At 35.9% G+C, this 24,315-nt stretch overlaps 1 protein-coding gene, 1 long non-coding RNA gene and 1 pseudogene across 5 annotated transcripts; all 3 read left to right on the top strand.

Annotated features, from left to right (window-relative positions):
• The first annotated feature begins 457 nt into the window (after window positions 1–457).
• On the top strand, window positions 458–3,517 carry LOC108866779 ((3S,6E)-nerolidol synthase 1). Of its 2 annotated transcripts, none has more exons than XM_048591125.1 (7): window positions 458–776; window positions 903–1,158; window positions 1,281–1,659; window positions 1,774–1,992; window positions 2,079–2,217; window positions 2,364–2,612; window positions 2,810–3,517. In XM_048591125.1, exons 1-7 carry the CDS (start codon window positions 615–617, stop codon window positions 3,086–3,088), a joined length of 1,683 nt encoding a protein of 560 aa, XP_048447082.1. In that variant the 5' UTR covers window positions 458–614; the 3' UTR covers window positions 3,089–3,517. The 2 variants fall into 2 exon arrangements, with proteins under 2 accessions (XP_048447082.1, XP_048447081.1); XM_048591124.1 differs by having other exon boundaries at window positions 461–776; window positions 882–1,158.
• A 1,067-nt stretch (window positions 3,518–4,584) lies between these two features.
• LOC108866782 lies at window positions 4,585–14,306 on the top strand (annotated as a pseudogene).
• A 1,681-nt stretch (window positions 14,307–15,987) lies between these two features.
• LOC108866855 lies at window positions 15,988–17,902 on the top strand. 3 transcript variants are annotated; one of them, XR_007260709.1, is made up of 4 exons: window positions 15,988–16,123; window positions 16,263–16,594; window positions 16,734–16,922; window positions 17,189–17,902. It is a non-coding gene; the product is annotated as an uncharacterized LOC108866855 (long non-coding RNA). The 3 variants fall into 3 exon arrangements; XR_007260708.1 differs by having other exon boundaries at window positions 16,734–17,240; window positions 17,313–17,902; XR_007260707.1 differs by lacking the exon at window positions 17,189–17,902 and having other exon boundaries at window positions 16,263–16,792.
• The last annotated feature ends 6,413 nt before the right edge of the window (window positions 17,903–24,315 follow it).

Genomic DNA, 24,315 nt, shown 5'->3' with positions numbered 1-24,315 from the left:
AGATAGATAGAGTTGAGATCGGCACAAGTTTGCGGAACCAAAAGGTTCTAGATCTTAGCATTATTAATTAATTTATTTTTGGTCACTAATAATGGGAAAATGTGTTTGAAGGCTTCCTTCAACATTGATGCCTTTATAGGGTTTGAGGCATGCTTGGATAATACTTTGGTATACTGTTTTGGTGAATAAAAAATAATAAACATACCATTATTTTTATTTTTTTTGTTGAAAAATAAGAAACACGTGATATTTTTTTATTAGGCCAAATCAAAAAATGAGTACATAAAATACTCACTAGTGATCAATACCTAAGTATTATACTTTGCCGAATAGCACAACTTTCACGTTTTGTCCACTTGATTTGAAGTTTAACTGTATTTGATTCTTTCTTGGGACCCTTCCTAGTACATTTGAATTTTCAACCCCAAAAAATACAATAAAAGCGCAAATAAAAAAATACTCTAAATCAACGTGAAAAGTGTGCTAGCTCTTGAAGTATAGCGAAAATCGATTTTCATGGCGATTATAAATTGAGAGAAGAAGAAGAGCGAAAAACATCTTATTTTCTCTATTCGCCTTCTACTACTCTGGGAGTTGATTAGACTTACAGAAATATGGAATTTTCTATTTCCCAGTCCTCCTTTGCAACCTTGTCTTCTACTCCAGTTGCTCCGCAACACCCTAGTTCTAAAAAATGGAGCATCCCCGAAGATCACAGCTTGCTTTCTACTCCCTTAAAATCGCTTAACTCCAAAACGAAGTATACTTCATCTAAGGTAAGAAAAATCATCTCTCTCTCTCTCTCTCTCTCACACACACACACACACACACGCATGTACATACCTTGTTGAAGATCGACTCTCTTTAATTCCTTGCCGCAGGATGACATAATTTGTTTCCAGAATGAACAAAAACTGGACGACTTAAGGCATGCATTGAAAAAAGTGGGAGGAGAAGCAGTTGAAGGTTTGGACATGATCGATGCGGTTCAACGGCTAGGTCTAGACTACCACTTTGAAGAAGAAATTGACCAAATTCTCCAAAGGCAACATATAATATCTAGTACTACTGCTCATGGTGCTCACCATCCCACCGACCTGCATGAAGTCGCTCTCCGCTTTCGACTACTCAGGCAGCATGGTTACTTCGTCTCTGATGGTGATTATTAACTATAATTCAGTAATATAGATTGGTATTCGGTACCAGTAAATTGACTCAATATAATTTCGATATTGTGATAACTAGGTAATTTATAAGTTGTGTTTATCGTGTGAATATAGATGTGTTCAACAATTTCAAGACAAGAGATGGAAATTTCAATCAAATGTTAAGGGAAGACATCAGGGGGTTGATGAGTTTGTATGAAGCTTCACAGCTAAGTATAGAGGGTGAAGTTGTACTTGAAGAAGCTGGAAAGTTTAGTGGCTATTTCCTAAATTCATCCCTGTTACATCTCGAACATCACCAGGCCAGAGTTGTTGAAAACACATTGAGAAATCCTCATCACAAAAGCTTGGCACCATTCATGGCCAAGAACTTTTTTGTCTCTAGCTTCCAAGGAACAAATAATAGGTGGTTAAATATATTACAAACTGTTGCAAAAACAGATTTAAATATGGTCCAGTCCCTTCACCAGAAGGAAGTTGTTCAAGTTTCCAAGTAAGTTAATAACTTTATTGGAAAATAGCACTTTAATCTTCAGTTGTTTTCTCTATATTTAATAAATTAAGCAGTTGCTAATCAATGTTTATTTGTTTCAATTAACTTAATTAGATGGTGGAAAGAGCTGGGATTGTGTAAGAAGTTGAAGTTTGCAAGAGACCAACCTATTAAATGGTACATTTGGTCCATGGCATGCCTAACAAATCCAAACTTGTCAGATGAGAGGATTGAGCTCACAAAACCTATCTCATTTATCTATTTGATTGATGACATTTTTGACGTTTACGGGACGCTTGATGAACTCACTCTTTTCACGGAGGTTGTTAATAGGTAAGAATAATTAAAACATCCCGTAACTTCTTAATTAATTTCACTAGTTTTCACAGTGAATTGACCAGAACATTGTTATGCTACAGATGGGAAATTGGTTCTATAGAGCACTTACCGGACTACATGAAGATATGCTTCAAGGCTCTTTACGATATGACGAATGAAATCAGCTGTAAGGTCTATCAAAAGCACGGATGGAACCCGTTGCATTCGCTAAAGAAGACGGTATATATACATATATATGCAAACTGTAGTATTTGCCTTATTGTTAAGTATATCTATCTAACTGGATTAATGTCGTGACAATTATGTGCTAGCATATTAAGAAAGGCTTAATTATAGATTAATTCATTCTATTTGTTTGCATGCAGTGGGCGAGTCTGTGCAATGCATTTTTAGTGGAAGCAAAATGGTTCAAATCCGGGCACTTGCCAAGGACCGAAGAGTACTTGAAGAATGGAATTATTTCTTCTGGGGTGAATGTGGTGATGGTCCACATTTTCTTTCTGTTGGGTGAAGGTATAACCAATCAAATTGTGGAGTTCTTGAATGGCACTCCAGCGATTATATCTTCAACGGCAGCAATTCTTCGGCTTTGGGACGACTTGGGAAGTGCCAAGGTAACTACATATTTATAGTATCATTTATATCAAGTACCCTAGTAACTAAATGCCTATTCATCCCTGCTTATGAGGTTCTATATTATGTGTGGTGGATGTCTTAGCCTATATATATTTGTCCGTCAAAATTTGTAGCATGCATGTATATATATGCACATAAAGCACGTCAGATTTTCTTATCGTCATACTGATTGTAGGATGAGAATCAAGATGGGGACGACGGATCATATGTAAAATTCTATTTAAATGAACATCAAGGCAAGACCATGGAGGAAGCACAAGAACATGTTACAAATATGATTTCAGAAGAATGGAAGAAGCTGAACAAAGAATTGATGTCTCCTAATCCACTTCCCGCAGCATTCACAAAGGCTTCCCTAAATCTCGCAAGAATGGTGCCATTGATGTATAGCTACGACGACAACCAGCGCCTTCCATCTCTTGACGAGTACATGAAATCGATGCTTCATGCGTGAAGTTGATTTGATTTCGATTTCTCACGTGCAATGGTCCCAAATAGAATTACCCTTGCTAGTTTATAATATATTAATATCCTATTGAGCAAGGAATAAACAACTGGAACATAAGTGCAAGGCATGTGAATTGCTACCGGAAGAGAGAATGTAAAATGTGTTAGACGAAGTCAACACTTAGTTAATCTCTGCGCAACTTGAGGAGTTTGGGTGTACTTCAAACTCTTATTCCGTTGTTTTTTTCCATGTTTGTAGGATTTGTTTTTAAAATGTATTTTATTTGTAATCTGTTTGTAATCTTTTCGTCTTTCTGCTTGTATTTTTCAAATTCAAAGTTCCTTGTAATTGGGGTTTTCAAACCCACGATGTAATCTTGAAAGTATTATAAATACATGCAACCCAAAGTTGTTTGGGTATGCAATTCAAGTGAAACACCTGAGTTTCTAAGTTTTACTTGGTTTCTAGAGCTTTTTTTGTCCAATGACACTGATCCTCAACCTGTGCTTTTCCCATCACAGCTTCCATGGCTCAAAACAACGACATTGCTTCCTAAACTTCCAACCCCACCCCCCCAAAACAACCTTTTCCATCAGTTTTCATCCTCCATGACTACCGTAGTCCAGATTAAGCTTGATAAGACCAACTTCCCATTGTGGTTGGCCTAGATTCTTCCGATCCTCAAAAGTAGGGATTTAATGGGATATGTTGATGGTTCTCTGGTGTGTCCTTCTAAACACCTACCTGGAGATGCAACTGTAAATCCTGCAAACACTACCTAGGTGCAACAGGACCAAATGATCCTGAGTTGGATCAATGGATCTTTGACTGCTTATGTTTTGTCCGTGGTGGCAAGCAAACGGACTGCTCGAGCTACCTGGGAAGCTCTAGAGTAAAGATATGCATCTTCTTCACATAATTGCATTTTGTTTTTGAAGAATGAATTATTGCAAACCAAGAAGGGTGATCTTTCTGTGGCAGATTACCTTGATCGCATGAATGCTATAGCTGACAACCTTGCCCTAGTAGGGCAACCCGTGAATGATGATAAACTAGTTTAGATTGTGTTGAACAATTTGGGACCAGCGTTTGAGATGACAGTTAGTGCGGCTCAAGCTCGTGACACACCCATTACTTATCCTACCCTTGAGGCCTTGCTGTTGACAACGGAACACAGAATGGCGAACCAAAATCCTCCTGTGGTTGATAATGTTTCAGTGAATGCTTTTGTTGCGACCAGAGGCCGCAGTGGTGGACGAACTCGTGGCCTGGGCAAAGGTGGAGTCCCATCAAACTGTAGTGCATCTCTCAACCAGTGAGGTCTTAACCCTCGTAACAACATCAACCAGCGTAATGCATTAGGTAATACTGAAAAATTTGGTCCCAATAGTGATAGGATTGTGTGTCAAATTTGCGGCAAACCTGGGCACCCCGCACTTGATTGCTACCAAAGGATGAATGGTGCATATGAAGGTAGAATTCTTACCAAGTGTCTCTCAACAATGGCGTCTTCCTCTCCTATCACTCTCAACAAGCAACCAAATGGAACATGGCTACTTGACACGAGTGCAAATGCACATATTACTCTAGAAATTCAAATGGTCAATCCAAAGGAATACAATGGTAATGATGGTGTAGGAGGTGTAGGTAACGATTCTGGCATTCCTATATTTCACTATGGTTCTAATCAATTATATACTAATGCTTGCTCATTTGACTTAAATAATATCCTTCATTGTCCCACTGCCTCCACAAATATTATTTCCGCACATAGGTTTACTTTAGATAACCATTGCTACCTACTCATATTTCCACATTTTTTCCTTGTTAAGGACTTCAAGACCTGGAAGACACTTTTCTGAGGGAGATGTGAGAATGGGTTATACCCATTTCCAAGTGGCAGTGATCAAGTACAATATCCAGTTTCAGCCTTTGTTGGAGTTAGAGTCTCGGTTCAAAAGTGGCATGCTCGACTTGGTCATCCTGCCAACTCAACAATAAAGTTTTTAGTTTCAAATAAATTGGTACCAATTCTTGGTACTTCAAATGTCACCTTTTGTGAGTCGTGTCTGTTAGGAAAAAGTACTAGGCTACCTTTCAATGTCTCTGAGTCCATTTCCCAATTTCCATTGCAACTTTTACATTCCGATGTATGGTGTTCTCCAATTGTTTCCAATGAAGGTTTTCGTTATTATTTGCTTTTTGTGGATGATTATTCTACATATCTTGGATTTTTCCTATGAAAAATAAATCTCAAGTGTTTGACATTTTTGTCGAATTTAAAGCTAAAGTTGAAAAATTGTTTAATTTGTCAATCAAAACCCTTAAGTGTGATGAAGGTGGTGAATATAAAAGTCATGCTTTCAAAAACTTTCTTGCACTCAATGGCATTTATCAACGATTTTCATGTCCTAAACATCCTGAACATAATGGAATTGCGGAACGAAAACATCAACATATAATTGAAACAAGTATTGTTTTGCTTTCACAATCCCACGTGCCAACAAAAGTTTGGTTTGATGCATGCCTGACTGCCACATATTTGATAAACCGCATGCCAACTCATGTTTTGTCCAATATGTAACCATATGAGAGACTTTTTCATCGAAAACCCAAATATGAAATGTTGAAAGTGTTTGGTTGTCAATGTTTCCTTGGTTAATGCCATACACCCAAAATAAGCTTCAACCAAAGTCAAAATCTTGTGTTTTTCTTGGGTATTCTTTGAACCATCAAGGTTACAAATGCATGGACTTGACCACGAGACATATATATTTGTCTCGCCACGTCCTATTCAACGAGGACAATTTCCCTTTTAAGGGACTCACATCTTATTCAGAAAATGTTGTCACACAAGGTACGTTTTCCTCCCTTGACATATTGTTCACATTTCCCTTATCTCACTCTCCAAATTTGCCTTCATCAATTAATCACCTCATTTTGCCCGTGACCCAAGAAACCTTTTGTAATCTAACCACATCACCTCCCACCGATTCCACCGCTTCTCAGCCTAATTCAACTACTCCCACCGATTCCACCATTTGTCAGCATTATCCTATTGTTCCCATCGATTTACCTATGTAGAATCTACCAATCCTATTCCCACATTGACTTTAGAACTTGCCCAGCCTTTAGGATCCCTTACACCATCAAATGAGCAAGTGTTTTCGCTACCAGAACCTGTGCTAGTGCAATCAATGCCTTCCAATGCACCTAAACATCGTATGATGACACATTCCAAATCAGGGATTCAAAAACCAGACCCTAAGTATGCTATGCATGTAAATGTTGATCATTTTCCTGTTGAACCTATATGTTTTAGTCAAGCCGTCAAGCACGAAGAATGGAGGAATGCAATGGTTCTGGAATTTAATGCTTTGCAAAGATGTGGAACGTGGAGTTTGGTCCCATATAATCCCAAGATGAACTTGGTGCCAAATAAATGGGTTTTCAAAATTAAAAGACGTGCAGATGGTATAATAGAGAGACATAAAGCTCGCCTAGTAGCTAATTTTTTTCATCAAAAATCTGGAGTGGATTTCAACGAGACATTTAGTCCCGTTGTCAAGCACAACATCATACGACTTGTGCTTAGTCTTGCAGTCTCCAAGAAGTGGCATGTTAGGCAACTTGATGTCCACAATGCTTTTCTGCATGGTTATTTAAATGAAGAAGTATATATGCACCAACCGCCCAGGTTCATTGACAAACAATTTCCAAATCATGTTTGTAAGTTGCAACGCTCCATTTATGGTTTAAAACAAGCCCCATAGGCTTGGTTTCGACGATTCTCAGATTTTTTGCTTCAACTTGGTTTTCAAGAATCTACTTGTGATTACAGTTTGTTTGTCTACAATCATAAAGGAGTGTATCTTATTCTGTTAATATATGTAAATGATATATTGGTCATAGGGAACAACTCTTATCAAATGACACGGCTGATTAAGAAACTGGGCACAGTGTTCTCTATGAAAGATTTGGGACCGCTTAATTATTTCCTAGGTGTTGAAGTGAAATATGATGGTCATTCTATGAATCTATGTCAATCCAAGTATGCCCTTGATTTACTCACACGTACTAAATTTACAGAGGCCAAACCCATCTCCGCTCCAGTTGCCTCTGGACAGAAATTAAGTGCATATGTGCGTGATCCATTTGACAAACCAGAATTGTATCAAGGTGTTGTTGGCGCCCTAAAGTACATCACTATTACTCGGCCAGACTTGTCTTATGCTGTTAATCAAGTTTGCCAAAATTATGCACTCCTCTAAAACTACTCACTGGATGGCTGTGAAAAGGATTCTTTATTACTTGAAGGCCACGCATGATCATGGACTTGTATGCAAGTCTGGAAGTTCACGGTTAACAGCATTCTCAGACACTAATTATGCTGGCGATCTGGACACACGACATTCCACAAGTGGTTTTTGTATTTATTTGGGTTCTAATCTTGTGTCTTGGAGTTCGAAGAAGTAGAAAACAGTTTCAAGGTTGAGTGCGAAAGTTAAGTATAGGCAATTGGCTTATACTGCAGCTGAACTATCTTGGTTACGATCTCTCTTTTAGGATCTGGACTTGCATCTTGCACAACCAACTATTTGGTGGCGATAATATTTCCTCCATAGCCCTAGCTTCGAATCCAGTTTTTCATTCATGCACTAAACATTTAGAGGTTGACTATCACTATGTCAGAGAAAAGGTGGTGCGTGGTCAATTGTTGGTTAATTACATTTGTTCCCAGGATCAAATTGCTGATGTGTTTACCAAAGGGTTGTCTTCATCTCGTTTTAAATTGCTGGTGTCCAAGTTTCTTGTCGTTCCACCACCTGTTAGCTTGCGGGGGGCTATTAGACGAAGTCAACACTTAGCTAATCTCTGCGCAACTTGAGGAGTTTGGGTGTACTTCAAACTCTTATTCCGTTGGTTTTTCCATCTTTGCAGGATCTGTTTTTCAAATGTATTTTATTTGTAATCTGTTTGTAATCTTTTCATCTTTCTGTTTGTATTTTTCAAATTCAAAGTTCCTTGTAATTGGGATTTTCAAACCCACGATATAATCTTGAAAGTATTATAAATACATGCAACTCACAGTTGTTTGGATATGCAATTGAAGTGAAACACCTAAATTTCTAAGTTTTACAAAATGAAGAGATTAATTTGATGCTCTTCAGTTGTTTTATTTTCTGAAAAAAATAAAAATATCCTCGTTCTTTCCTCCCAAAGAAAATATCCAAGTTGTTGAAGGGCCGAGATTTGCTAAACTTGTTACAAACAAAACTTTTATGTGGCCCTCCAACTAAAAATTGATTAACAAAGAATAAAAACTTCCAAGAAGTGAGACTTTAATTTTTCGGTACAAAGTTCATTCTCTCAACTTCATCAACCAGCTGGACCATGAATACCTTGTCCACATGAATTTGGGGCAAATATGTGGCCCCAACATTTAGTAGTTTTAAGGAGGAATTTCTCTAAAATTAATGCATAACTTTAGTGGCCATGTGATTATAAATTAGTCCAACTATCTATTCATTGTTTGTCATGTCACGTGATTGGTTACAGTATTTGATTTATTGAATTGAGCTTTTTACCTACAATGCAAACTCATTGTCTGGTTATCACAAAAAACAATTGAAGATATTTCTGTTACTCAACAACCTTATAACAGTCTTAGCAACCTGGTCATTGCTGCCTTGACTAAGGAATTTCATATTAAAGACTTGGGGACACTCTCTTGGTATTTAGATTACTTAGAATCAAGAGGGGTTGTTTCTTTCTCAAGCTAAGTACATGTCTGATTTACTTACAAAAACGGAAATGTGCCATATAACATATTACTCAAAGATGACGGGGTACCTTTTAACAATCTTGAATTGTATAGAAGTATTCTAGGAGCACTTCAAGTGCCTTACCTTTACTAGAACAGATATTGCATTCTCAGTGCATCAAGTCTGTCAGTTCATGCATTGTCCAATGGAGTCTCACTTTCTTGCTGTAAAAATGATACTTGGGTATTTGTAGGGTACACAGAACTATGGTATTCAATTTGTTAAAGGTGTCTTAGATTTACATGCATTTAATGATGCTGATTGGGCTGGAGACCTAATGACAGAAGGTCAACAACTGGACTTGTAGTTTTCTTGGGGTATAATCCTATCTCTTGGTCTTCCAAGAAATAAAACAGAGTTTCTCGATCCTTTATTAGATTGAATATAGAGTCATTGCCTCCACATCAGCTGATATTGATTGGATTGGACAGTTACTTGTTTTTCCGCAGATTCCAGTGCCTATTCCTTCTACATTGTTTTGTGATAACTTGTATGTCATTGCTCTTACATGGTAATCCAGTCATGCATCAAAATACGAAGCATATAGAGATTGATGTTCACTTTGTCAGGTAAAGGGTTGCTAAACAACTTTTACATATGCAATTTGTCTCATCAAATGAACAGTTTGATGATATCTTGACAAAAGAATCATCTAGACCATTTTTTCATTCACATTGCTGCAATCTCAGGCTTGGTGCTTCCTCTCCTGAGTTTGATAAGGGATGATGACAGTATAGGATCAATGGATGCATAAAGTGCCATGTATCAGTAGATTAGGGAATCTGTTATAAGGCTATTAAAATTGTTATAAGGTTGTTGAGTAGACTTAGTTACTAAGAAAGCAGATATATATCCAAATGTACTCTTTGTAATTCACTACTGAAAATATACAGAACATTTTCTTCCTCTTCAAGCTTCCTCTTTCTCTCTACAATCTCTCTTACTATTCTTCATGTCTGCAAACATTATCTGTTTCTTTACATAAATACCACCAAGATATTTATTAAGTATCCGAATTGGGGAATTCATGACATAATCAAACAATTTCCTTCTCCGGACCCTTTGAGAATAGGAGTAGGATTCTCTCCCTTCTTTTTTTCCCTCCCCTTCCCTCCCCTCCCCTCCTATTTGAATGGTCACAGTTAAGCTGTGTCAACATCTTATAAAAAAAATCAGGTAAAAAGAATTCTCCCATACCGTTGGCGTTTCCTTGTAAAAAAATGACATAATCAGAGAATGCAAAAGAACAAAAAATAAATATTGAAGTCACATTGAGCTAATAAATAATTTTCTACCACGGTATATTTGCTAGTAAAATGCTCATCAAAGGAGATACTACGAAGACGCTTGATCGTATTTCATATTGTTTGTTGACTCACTTGCAAGTTAAATTTTCTAAAACTAACGGTTGCAATTAGTTTTCAGTGCTACCTGGATTACTTTGTTGTATCCATTCCCATTCCATCCATCGTTCTTGATTTCTTTACACCAAGATGAGAAGCCGTTGTTGTATATATGAAGTGTTGTGTTACTATGGCTTCTGTTTATTCAAATAGAGTTTTGCTAGGTTAAATGTTGATAAAATGGAATAATATAGTACATTGAATAATGTATAATCTATTTTTTTTAAAAATAAGTAGATTTATAAATTTTACTTCGTTAAAAAAGTATGTACAATAGAATTATTAGTTCGTAAAATGAGAAACTTACAATGTACAATATTTAAAGAAATAAGAAATACCTTGACAAGGGTTTAGAGTTTAGAATTTAAGATTGAATCACCATTTTTTGCCTTCTAGCTTTATATATAAATTAATCAGTAATTTTTTCCTTCATTCCAAGACTTTTTTTTTTTTTTCGGTCAAAGCTTCATTCCATGACTAGGTTTATATAGAAATTCAACGCATTACAAACACGACAAGTTTTTGTACATGGTATTCCTCGTATAGCCTTGTACAAATACTGGTAGTCCACAAACGTAAATCAAATACAAAACTTCGAACACCACATGGTACATTTGGAATGGACAACACATTCTAAACGCACAAAACGTATCGTTTCAACTAAAATTTATTATGTTTAAAGCATGAATTATAAAATCCAATTCTCAATTCCTTATTCAACCTGCAAGTAACACTGAGAGATAGGGAAGAAAGGGGAAGGAGGGAAGAGAAGGAGCAGTGCTCCAATATTTTTTTGTATTTTGATTTCGTTTTGTAAAATTTGTTCTTATCTTCTACCTCCAGAGCATGAGCTCATATATAACTCTCCACTCAAACAAACTGTCAGCTGGCTATGACTAATCACTCACTAATAATTATTATTTAATCTGCTAATGTATCACTGATTGTGGTTAAGGTATTAACAGGGACATAACAATGAACAAATTAAGTGATGTGAAATATGTGTGGTTGCTGAGCTTCACACATGGATTGATTTATTTTGATACCATGAAGGAAGTTGGCGTTCTATCATAAAATTATTTGAAAGTAAGGAAATTTTTTGAAATGTCCTATGAACTTGTACGCATTTTTCAGTTTATTATATAAACTAAAATTTTAAGCAATTTGTCATATCAACTTTATAAAATCATTAATTTGTCATCTCTCCCTAACTTCGTTAAGTTTTCCATCCAATATAAGTGACTTGTGTTTAGGGTTATTGGGTCATTTTAATACCTTACTTCCCTTTTATTAAGTTATATTCGACAAAAAACTGTAGGGTTTATCAGGCAATGGAACAATATTTTTTTTATATGATAGCAATGAAATGATCATGCAATGCACTCTCTTATGGTTATTCCAAATATGTAATGACAAGTGGGAGTTTGCATTTTAGCATGTCACTAAGACATAATTTCATACGGGCTCTATAAATGAGAAACATGTTGACGTTTTGTGCCATAAATAGAGTTGTAGATGCATATGTGCTAAAGAAAAGTAAAAAAATGAAGTGTTTGTACTAAAGAAAAGTAAAATACATTTGAAAAGATGTTAAAATGACCTAAATAACCCTGAAAACAAGTCTTGTGTGAGGCACTTGACTTATATTGGATGGAAAATTTAACGGGGAGTTAGAATGAAATGACAAATTAATGATTTTGTAAAGCTGGTATGATAAATTGCTTAAAATTTTAGTTTATATAACAAATTGAAAAATATGAATAGGTTCATATAACATTTCAAAAAATTCCCTTGAAAGTATCAAAAGTAGCCTAATTCCTTAAGCACATATAAGGTCTCTTATATTCTCAACATGGGAACTCATACTCTCAATATTTTAAGAGCAATGTAGGTTGATGCATGGAATAAAAATTCTTTCAAAGTTATGAAAAAGAGTGAAAATTCTAAAATATATTAATGTATAACATACATTCTTGAATTTAACAGTTAGATACAATGATGGAGCCAATATTTTTTTTTTTTTTGGGTTGGGGGGGGGCGGGGGGGTGGGGGTTGGTTTGGGGGGCGCGCATAGGCAAAACATATAAACATTGAATGATGAACAACTTGTGCAAATCAAGGAATAACGTAAGCTTGCTTCAATGGTGCGAGAGGGTCAGGCCCACCTACAATCTATGTCTGGCTCCGGCCCTGGTTAGATACATGTGCCGAAGAATTTCAACAAATTTAAACACTGTTAAATTTTCTTCTCAGGCCATCTTTGCTATCTCCACTCCAAATATTGCTCAAAAAAAGATCCTACTTCTTGGGCACTCTAATCTCATTCAGCTATTTATATCCACCTATGTCCACTCTTCCAATAACTCCACCTTGCTTGCAGGATGACATGCCGTTTCTAACATGAATAAAAGTTGGAGGTATTCAGGAATGTATTGAGCATAGTAGGAGGAGAAGGCGCGCTTGAAAGTTTGAACATGATCGATGTTGTTCAACGTCTAGGTATAGATTACCACTTTCGAAGAACAAATTGACCTAATCATATCTATCAGCTCATGGCCTTTCTCATCAACAAAATGACCTGCATGAAGTTGTCCTTCGGTTCTGGCTACTCAGACAACATGGTCACTTCATGACCGAGGGTGAGTATAACTAAAATTTTGGTAACAATTTGTTTCGTATATTTACGTAGTATTGTAGATTGATATTCAGTATCAGTCAATCACTCTCAATTATAACTTTTGTTGTTAATAGATGTGTCAACAACTTGAAGTAAAGGGAAGGAAGCATTTTAAGAAAATGTTAGTTAGTTAAGAGGTCAAGGGATTGATGTATGAAGCTTCACAGCTAAGCATGGAAGCAGAAGATGCACTTGATGAAGCTGGAAAATTGAGTAGTGATCTCCTAAATAGATCATTGTCCTATCTTGGTCCTCATCAGGCCAGAGTTGTGGGGAACACACTGGAGTACCCCCATCACAAAAGCTTGGCCACATTCATGGCCACTAATTCCCTATCTGGCATGAACAATAGACGGCTAAATATGCTACAGGATGTGGCAAAACGGATTTTAATTTGGTTCAGTCCTTACGTCAGAAGGAGATATTCAAATTTTCAAAGTTAACTGACATCGTGCATTTAACAGCACTTCTTAAAAATGCGGTCCAATTTATCGTCAGCCATGTTGTGCACATATTTACAAGGTCGAAGCACTAACAATATCATCAATATCAAGAATATATCCGCATGTAAACAATACGGTTAACTGCACTATAGAAATCCTAATTTGTCTGTTTATTTCATCCAACAAATTAATTAGGTGGTGGAAAGAGATGGGACTGCCTAGGAACTGTAGTTTGCGCTCAACAGATCCAAACTTGTAAGAGGAGAGGATTCAGCTCACAAAACCATTTATTGGTGACATTTTCGATGTACGAGACGCTTGATGAACTTACTCTCTTCACTGAGGCCGTCAATATGTAAACAATAAAATGTCCTGTACTTTCTTAATTGGCTTCACCAGTTTCCACCGTGAATTGATCAGTAAATGTTATAGAGCACTTAAACCGGACTACATGAACATATATTTAATGGCTCTTTACAATATGACGAATGAAATCAGCTGCAAATTCTATCAAAAGCATGGGTGGTACCCATTACATTCGTTTAAGAAGGTAATATATTAAACCGGATTAGTGTCATGAAATTTAATTACTAGTTTGTTCAAGAAAAGGTTTAACAGTTAATTCTACTACACGTGCAGTGGGGGGATTCTGTGCAATGCATTTTTAGCAGAAGCAAAACGGTTCAAATCCGGGCACTTGCCGAAGGCGGAAGACTACTTAAAGAATGGTATTGTTTCTTCTGGGGTTAGTGTGATGATGGTGCATAGATTCTTTCTCTTGGGTCAAGGTACAACGAAAGTGTGGAGCCATTGAATGAAACTCCAGAAATTGCATCTTCCACAGCAGCAATTCTTCGGCTTGGTCCTGAGATTTGAAATCAATAGAATTGGTCATTGAGTTTGTCCACCATCAATCATTTTGGTAATTCCATGAAAAATCTCCACTAAATAAGGATAAAATGACAAAAATACCCTCAAATTTTGTCAAATCATTTTGGCTTATTGTTTACTAAATTGAGGGTAATTTTGTCATTTTAATCTTTATTTAACATAACTATTTATGAAAAAACCAAAATGATTGATGGTGGACAATCTCAGGAACCAATTGTATTGATTTCAAATCTCAATGACCAAATAAGAAGTTATGCAAATCTTAGAGATTAATTTGGCTAAATTTCCTCAAAAAATTTAGCCACAAGAGCTTGACAAAACTAGAGTTCACCATGGTTTAATCTCTTATTGTTCAGACTCGATTTAACACCATCGTCCCATATAATTAAGGCAGTTGGATGAAGAAAGGATTCCGGTTTTACACGTTAGATTTTGAGAGATTATTATTGTGATTTTGTCATGGTATTATTGCATTAGGATCAATCATGGCCGATGCCCGGAGATGGGCTGCTCAGGTTCAAATGAAGATCCATGCAATCCTCTGGATAAGGATTGCTTTCGCTTGGTCGGTAAAGCTGGGATTAAAGATCCTCTGTTGTTTTATGGACTAATGTGACAAGGAACGTGAAAAAACTTTACCATGTTGTGCATAAGGGATGCTGATTGTGATTAAGATGGTACAAATTGTAATGACTTTTCAGACTGGGTTCATAGTGGACTAATGTGAAAAGGTGATGTTAAATTTGTTTTAATTATTTTATTGTGTGGATCCCATTAATTCATTAATTATAAATCTTGAAAATGTATTTTAATTGATTTTTTTCTTAATGCATCCTACATATATCATTTATAAGAAAGAAACATATCGGTTAAAAAAAGAATATCTGACATTGTCATGTTAGCCATCAAATTAACATTTGACATTTATATTTTGACATCTCCTTTAGATATGCTCTTAGTTGTGTATGTAGGTGAAAAAGGAAGATGCATGGATTGGAATTAATAACAATTTAACTTTCAATCTCGGGGGTCGTAATCAATGTTTTACAAAAACAATGAAAGTTTCACGAAGTTAGGGTTTTGGGTGGAAAAAAAATCGAATGTCCCAAACCAATCCGAAATATTCTCAAAACCGAATAAAAAAAAATACAAAACCAAAAATCCCGAAAATTTCGGTACGAGAATCGGTCTCAAGTTTTCGTTCGTTTGGTAATCCCGAACCAAACTGAAATAAAAAATATATATATTATTTAATTTTTAAATATATATTTGGAATTGTAACAGCTGTCGGATTCGGTTGAGATTTAATCTCAACCATTGAATATAAATAAAACCTACTCAGAAGTCTATGTCTCGACTTTTTATGTCCACAATTTTTTTTTTATGCGTATATAAATCCACTTAACTCAATTCAGTAACAAATCTAAATGATAGACTCATCATATATCAAAACAAAACATTTCATTATAAAGTATAAAGGCTAGCTTTGTGCCAGGAGATTAGTCAGTCGGGTCAATCAGTAGTGGTGGAATTGTCCACACCCTCACTCTCTCTCACCTCAGACTCAAGCCTCACCTCGGTACCTGAACCTCACCACCCTCCTTGCCGATTTTTCTCTCCTCCCACATAAGTGACATCACCCAAATTCGTCGTCTGAATCCCGAATCTACCCACACCAGTCCTCATTCCTCACTCGTGAATCCATCACCTGAATCGCTACTTCACCCACTGCCTATACCACCTGAATCCGGCTCCTGAATCGAGCTCTCTGTCTTAGTCCGCACTCCTCCTCACTGCACAAGGTAAGAAGTTCCTGCAATAAACTCAACCAAAGTTCATACACATTGTTTGATTCCAAATTCAATTAGGGATTTTGAATTTGGGTTTCTGAATTAGGAATTTCTGAAATTAGGATTTCTGAATTAGGACTTTTTGAATTAGAGATTTTGAATAGGGTCTCTGAATTAGGGATTTTGAATCGATGGGGTGGTGAAAAATATTTATTTTTCTCATGCTAAAATGGCAAGCTGCTGTTCTGGGCTTCTTGGGCTTCGAAGCGTCTAGAGTTTTGGACCAATTATCGGCGGCAATCATCGTGAGCTGGTCCCGCTGAATCTCCGACAGCGTTATCGAGCTAGGAAGCGCCGAACCGGGCTTGGCCTTGACCGGGTACTCGAGCGGGTACTCGGCGACATGGTGGCGCTTGAAATCGTATGGCCCTGTTCCGTACACCTTCGTCATTGCCACTCGCTCACTGATCTGGTTGTATTGAGGTGGAATTGTTTATGGTTAATGTGCTTACTCATGATGTCAAAATTTGAATTAGTCATAAAAATAGGTTGTGATGTTACATTGATTTGGATACTAGCCCTCTTCTTCGGTGCATCAAACTAATGCGATTCTGTGGATCAGGATTAACGCCAAAGGCAGAGTACCGAATGATTGGAGCGGTTGAAGTTCGTTCCATGGCAGGATTGGTTGTACAGTAAAATTCTAGTAGTTGGATCGAAGTTTCGCGAGGATTGGATGGACCCTTCGCCTCCTCCTCGAACTCTCTGTGATTCTATCGCTTGATAATTCACATTCTTCATTATAATGTTTGTAAGTATATATCAACAATAAATTTTGCTTTCAGACCAGAACATGTTCTTTACATCATATATCAAACCTACATACGCATCCAGGACACTATTACATAGGAAGTTTAGAGAAATCCTAACCCTTCTCGGGTCATTTCCAAATATTTAAAATTGGGGAGAAGACAACTTAATATATAATATTTTACTTGTCAAATCATTTTCGGAGGTGTCAGATTTTTACCTTACCTTTTGGATCTGAGAATCACGTGGTATTCGCACAATTTTCAGCCTTTGAACTTGTGATTTGAGCCTCTCTTCGATATCATCGTCGTTAATCGAGGTACCTTACACAGAGAACATACATACATGAGACATTTCTGATTCATCTTTTTCTAATCTGCATTCTGGACAGGAACTAAACGGGACGAAGGTTGAACTTTACCTCTGAAGTGTTATTGGGCCAGGATTTGGGACGGAGATCTGACATGCACACGTTAGGGATGAGAGAGAAATGGGGATTAAACCCAGAAGGTGGGATCATCCGAATAGCAAGGAAGAAGAAGAGGGGAAAGAGAGATGAGGTTTTAAATGGGGTGAAGAAGAGAACCAGCTGAGACAGAGAAGCAAACTTCCCTCCATAGTTGAGGTTCAGGCCTGTGGGAGAGGAATTGCAGAGAGAAACTCTGTTCAGCTAGTACCATCTCTCTGCAACGGACACCCGTTCCCCAACTCTTGTTAGGATGCAATCGAAGCTTCGGGTTTTAGGAAGCAAACGAAAACGAAGTGCGTTTCCATCCCCACCCTTTCTATGATGGTCGACACGTGCATGGTTGAAGGGGTGGCAATTATGTAAATAACTCAAAATCCACGTCAAGACTGTTTATTTGAACAGTGCAATTGAAAACCTTACTTTAGACTAAAACAATTGTAAAACTTCTTTTATGACACATTAGCTACATTGAAGTTTTTTTTTTATTTTAAATTTAGCTACTTATTACTACAGTCTAGTGTTATTCCTCTTCACTTGTAAGTGAGAGATCTTAGGTTCGATTCTCGTCAAATGCAAATTTGAATCACATTTTTGATAGTTCATTGTGAGGTTAAGTCTATCTCCTCCCCTTTAGAGTAGATAATATCGTTCGTTCAACAAAAAAATTTGTATGAAATTCAAGAGGTATTACTTTCGATCCAGCAAATATTCAACATGTGCAACACTACCTTAGGCGAAATATTTTGGCGGCAACCATTCCACGGCTAGGGGATGACTTGGAAAGTTCAAAGGTGGTCAAATTAACTGAATTTTTTTTTATAAATAAAATAATCGTAATTATGCCCGCCTCGGACTCAGATCATCTCCACGTCTCTTTAATTATGCGGATCCGACGAATCCTTGAATCTTGGCCGTTCACACAAATCAAACGATCAGAAATAAGCTTTTTATTTATTTTTACACGAAACAAGGTTGCCTTTGTTGAGTATTAATAAATGACAGCTCAACATTAGTTAGTTAATGAGATTGTCATGTCATACCAAAACTGTTAAATTGTTAAAAAGATTAGTTAGTCGGTTAGAAGTGTAAGAATGAAACTTTAAGTTAGATATATGTGTGTATAAAAGCTTTGTAATTGTGAGGATCCATTTCATCATGTTTGAATACACTTCATACAGTTTACTCTCTCTCTTAATTATTTCTCTCTCAAGTTCTTCATTTTCCTACAATCCTTATTGCTCTTTGATTCTTTCTTAATGTAGTTAATAGCCTCGCCCCTTTCTAGTTTCTTCCTGCGTCGTTTTCATGATTTATTTATGGCTGTTTGATTTGCGTGAACGACCAGGATTTAAGGGTCTGTCAAATCCGCAGAAAAGACATCCAGCGAGGATCTCAGTCCCATCACTCATTGTCTATTATTCCACACGTTTTAATGAAATTTTTAATAAAAAGTTTACCTTATGGCACAATTTCATAGAAGGAGACATAATAAAATATAAAGAAAGAGTTTCTCCGCGTCTCTCTTTCCGATGCACCACCGGTCCTCACAACCCAACTCAAAATCAAGCAAAAGATCCAAGATTTAAGTTGCTGCTTCATTTAGGTGTTTGCAACTCACATCACAATTAATATTGAAGAGAAATTCGATTGAGCAAACATATTATACAATTATTGAATTTAAGAAATGATTCATGATATAAATGCAAATGGTGAGAAACGTGTAACAAATTAAAACTTTGGGTTTGTCGGCAATAGCACGGATATCAATTTAGGTACTCTTTAGATGGGTTTTGTGATTTGGTCGACAAAATTAGATAAGAGTTTAATAAACCATAAAAAAGCTTACTAAAGTTGGTCTTCAAAGAGCAAAAGATTAATTGTCTCTGGTTTTGTTTGTTTGTTTTAATTAGATGCTTGAAGGCTTAGTTTATAGATTTAAAAGGTTGCGAAATTGAGAAGCGATGAACTTACCAATAAATTCTTCAATATTGAGTTTAACGAATGGATAACCGGGTGGATTCAAGTAAAAAAAAATATTGGACTGTTGAGGCTATTTTAGGAATAATGGTAAGTGTGGAAATAACTTTGCTCTCTTTTTACTTTGAATTGGGGGTGTATATATATAGAGAGGGGGGAGAAATAAGAAGGTGGACATTGTAACAGTGTTAAGTAATCATAATCATGGTTATAATAATTGATCAGTTGGAAACCAGAACACAAGCACAAGGCATGCAAATTGCTACCAGATCCGGACCGGAAGAGAGAAAAGGTAAGATCAAGAAAAATAAAGTATCCTCGTTTTTTCACCGTTCCAAAAGAATGAGCATCATATTCGGATCTTTTTTGTGAGAATTTTATAGATTTTTTAATTATATTTATTCATCGTACATCATGCGATCAGAAATTATTGTAATTTTTTATTTAAAATTAAATATAAACAGTACACGATAAAAACTGATCGTACAATGTATGATGAACATATGTGATTGGAAGATATTTGAAATTTTCACAAAAAAATTCTAAAGAAGATCCTCATTCGATCCGAAAATATCTTAGTTGTTGAATGGCCACGATTTGACCAAAGTCATTATCATGTTAGGATGTGATTTGTCAATGAAAAAGCAAATTGATAATGAAGAAAATTCAAACTCTCAACGTACAATTAACCGGCCCGATCATGCAGTGATCCCAACTTTTAGTATTTTTTTGAAAATTTATATATTTTTTTAATGCTAGTAAGATCAAAATTTTAAACTAAATTTTATAAATCATATGATGTGAAAGTTTATTATTGAATTATTGCTAAGTGTCAATTAACTTGCTTATTTCCTATTGATAACACATCATTTGGTTTGCAAATTTAATCTCTGTGGTATTATCCTTCATTTTTTATTTATTTATTTATTTTTATGAGAAACCATTAATTACTTGATTCATTGAATTGAGAATTGCACATACATAAATTATTTGTTTGTTGTAGTACATTAATACACAACATAATGTGACGGTGCCCATATTGTTATTTATTTATTTTATTTTTTTCCCTTTCGGATTGTGATTTTATACATTCTTAACTACTTTTTTCAGATCCTTTCATATTTTTTAATACTTAATTGGTATCCTACTATTTAATCTTTCATATATACCTCTTCTTATTTAATCTTTCATTAATTACCATAAAAAAGTAAGTAGGGTATATATAAAAGATTAAATAGTACGATACCAATTAAGTATTAAAAAATAGAGAGATGTGAGAAAAGTAATTAAGGGTGTGTGAAAATCACGACCCTTCTTTTTTCCTTTTCCCTCTTCCTCTCTCTAGCGCAAACCGACGCCATCCATATTTCCCTTTCCTCCCCACCATTTTGCAAGCAACAACCCATGATTTCATGGGTTTCCTTCTCATACCAGGACTATGCCCTCTAGTGCGACTATACCCGCAATGGTGGGTCGGATCCACCTCCTACACCTGCGGCCGGATTTCCTTGGAGGGATTTAATTTTTGGAATACGACAAATGGCTAGCCAAATGGATACAACATAAATCCAAGCACATATTTAGCTTAAAATTAAAAAAAATTGCTTGGAATGCTATATTTTTTAGACAACGTGTGGACTAGGTAGGATCTACTTGTATTGGTGAGCTTTATTTCCCTTTTATTTAATAGTTCACATATAACTTGTAAAGTTTGGTTTCTCTAATCACTCTTAGAATTTTGTTTAATTTTCCGGAGATGCTTTATAGAGCTGTATGGTGATGAAAACTCTACACGTACTACGTATGTATGTGAAAAAAAAGGAAGAGATGCATGGAATTAGGGTCCACATGAGAAAGTTAAGGTTTAGGGTTGCTGTTCTTCGTACGATAAGTAGTCCATAACCATTCAATTAAAAAAAAAAAAACACAAACACACACACAATGAAAGTTACAGAAGTTGTACTGTCCACTCGTTTTTGTTGAAAGTCTTGCCGATTTTCCGGCTGTGTGGGAAGTGGGGCTAAGTGGCGACACAGAATTAGGGTCCACGTGAGCCTCGTACACATGCATCGTGATAATGTTAGGTTTGGTAGTACTTATCAAAGTTGTGGTATATATTTGATCACGATATTCATTCGCACCTTTCGTTTCCTTTTTCATGAAGGTCACGAATTAAACATTTTATTTGCTGCTGCTTACGAACTTTAGTACTTAAAAGTATACTGTTAGGAAATTTCATTTTCCTTGCTTTAGTGGAAGAGAGTAAGACTACAAATGTAGTTCAACAATCATGCCTTTATGTGTAGTTTAACTAGCTTAATTCATCATTTTCTCAGTATAAATGAAGTTAAGGAATAAAAAAGAAAGAAAAATGATAAATGATGGTGTAACCGTATTGACTGAGTTTTAAAGGATATTAAACCATCCCTATTGTTTCTATGCCTCCTTAAATTTGATTTTAATATTTTTTTTTTCTTCAGTGTCAAATTTTGCCTTTTAACTCCTTGAAATTTAATTTCTGTTACACTTTACATGATTTTTGTCATGTCCACTTATCACTGACCATGTGACACAAGTATAAGATTACTCCACATGTCATAGTATAAGTGCAATCTAATAATAATAAATAATTAGTGATATTATCTTCACTTAACTATATATGCAATCTAATAAGTCTAAATTTTTATTACAAAAGACCTCAAGCAAGTTGTATTTAATTTATCAAGTTTTCGAAATGAGACTTTTACATTGTTCAACATTATTAACCCAATCATTGGGGAAAATCCCTTGATTTAAGTATTATCAACCAAACTTGTATTATCCACGGTCATAATTGCATATGGGTTATACAAGTTATATCATGTCATTTACTATTACGACAGGTGGATCAAAAATGAGATTCAGTAATGCTAGAGATACCACATTTATGTGCATTACATTAATGATTAAAAATTTATGTTAGGAGATCACTTAATACTATAGTCTAGTGGTTTTCCTTTTCACTTGTAAATGAGAGATCTTAGGTTCGATTCTTGCAAAAGGCGAATTTGAACCACATTATCGCTTGTCCATTGTGAGACTAAGCTCACCTCCCGCCTCTCCTCCTTAGTGTAATCAATATTGTTTGTTCCAAAAAAAATTATATATGCTAGGGTACACCACGAGATCACACTTTTATTGAAGAGACGTGGGACAATGCGGTAAACTAAAATTGGATTTTCCTAATATTTCTATTAAAAAATTATCCTTGAATTCACAGACACATCAATTATATCGTACATGTAACACATCTTCTAAAAAATATGTAATGTCTCACACACAAATGTAAACTCATATGAAACACAAGACACTGTATGTTTTAAAAAACTGAAACAAAGTATGAAAGAAAAAAAAATGTAATGTCTCACACACAAATGTGGACTCATATAAAACATGACACACTGTATGTTTTAAAAAACAGAAACAAAGGATGTATGAAAAAAAATGGTATACAAAAATCACTTCACTTGCCATCTAAAATTGCTTGAATCTTTTTGTTTTCCAAAATATAAAATGCTTTCAAGACTATTTTTATAGGAGGACAATTGACATGTGACAAAAAAAGAATGTCATAAACAATAGTTCGGTCATAATTAGGTGTTGTTGACTTGCTTCCGTCGAACTCTGTAAATTATATTCAACCCAAAGAGTTCACTAAATAGTGTAAGAACTGCAGAAATCTTAAAGAAAAGATATAGAACGCAGAAGAAAGAAGAGGAAATTAGAGAGAGAGTCAGGTTTAGAGAGAAAGGAATGACTTTTGTTATTCTTCATATCTTCTTCACAGTTTACAAAACTGTTATATCTTGTTAGAAAACTTTCTCACTAAGCTAAGTACTAACTGCTATCTAACTACCTTATAACAAACTATGCAGTCTCTTGACAAGTGTCATTCATTTCTGCCATAGATTTATCTGTCACTTGGATGTTGGTTTTCTTCACTTCACTATTCTTACATCCCCCCTCAAGCTCATGCTTGTAGGAGCTGAGCATGAGATTGCCATAATGCAACTGAAATAATGGCGCAGACAATATGTCAGCAGACTGATCAGATGAAGAAACATGTTGAATTTGGAGATCTCCTCTTGTTACTCGTTCTCGCACAAAATGGTAATCTATTTCAATATGTTTGGACTTAGCATGAAACACTGGATTGGTGGATAGAGCGATGGCAGAAACATTGTTACAATGAATCATGGGAGGCAATTGTAAAGGAATGTGAAAATCACAGAATAATTGGCGTATCCAGGCAAGCTCAGCTGCAGTGATGGCAAGAGCTCGATATTCAGCTTCTGTTGAGGACCTAGAAATAGTATGTTGCTTTTTTTAAGCCCACGAAATTGGATTAGAACCAAGAAACACAATGAAACCAGATGTAGACCTTCGATCATTGGGATCTTTAGCCCAATCTGCATCACAATAGAATTACAGATAGAGTGGTCCTGATTGAAATCTAATACCATACTCCGAAGTGCCTTTGAGAAACCGAATTATTCTTTTGACTGCAATGACATGGGATTCTATAGGATTGTGCATAAACTGGGAAGCTTGATTAACTGAAAACGCTATATCAGGACGAGTAAACGTGAGGTATTGCAGTGCGCCAACAATACTTCGATACTGGTCAGGACTGTGATAAGGTTTCCCATCATCTTTGAGCAGTTTGTGATAGGGAAAACAAGGAGTAGCACAAGGTTTGCAATCTTGAAGGTTAACTTTGTCAACTAACTCCTTGGTATATTTGGATTGAGAAACAAATAAGCCATCAGAAGTATATTGAATCTATAGCCCTAAGAAATAGTTCAAAACTCCCAAATCCTTCATATCAAATTCCGTTGTGAGAGCTGTAATAACATCTGAAACCAATTGAGAAGCACTCCCTGTGAGAATCACATCATCCACATAAAGC

This window comes from the organism of the source record quoted next, unplaced genomic scaffold (genome assembly GCF_019419815.1).
Source record: "Pyrus x bretschneideri cultivar Hongxiangsu unplaced genomic scaffold, Pyrus_bretschneideri_v1 Contig33, whole genome shotgun sequence".
NCBI classification, from domain to species: domain Eukaryota; kingdom Viridiplantae; phylum Streptophyta; class Magnoliopsida; order Rosales; family Rosaceae; genus Pyrus; species Pyrus x bretschneideri.
Note: the sequence above shows the minus strand (reverse complement) of the source record. Positions and strands in the feature narration are given on the sequence as shown.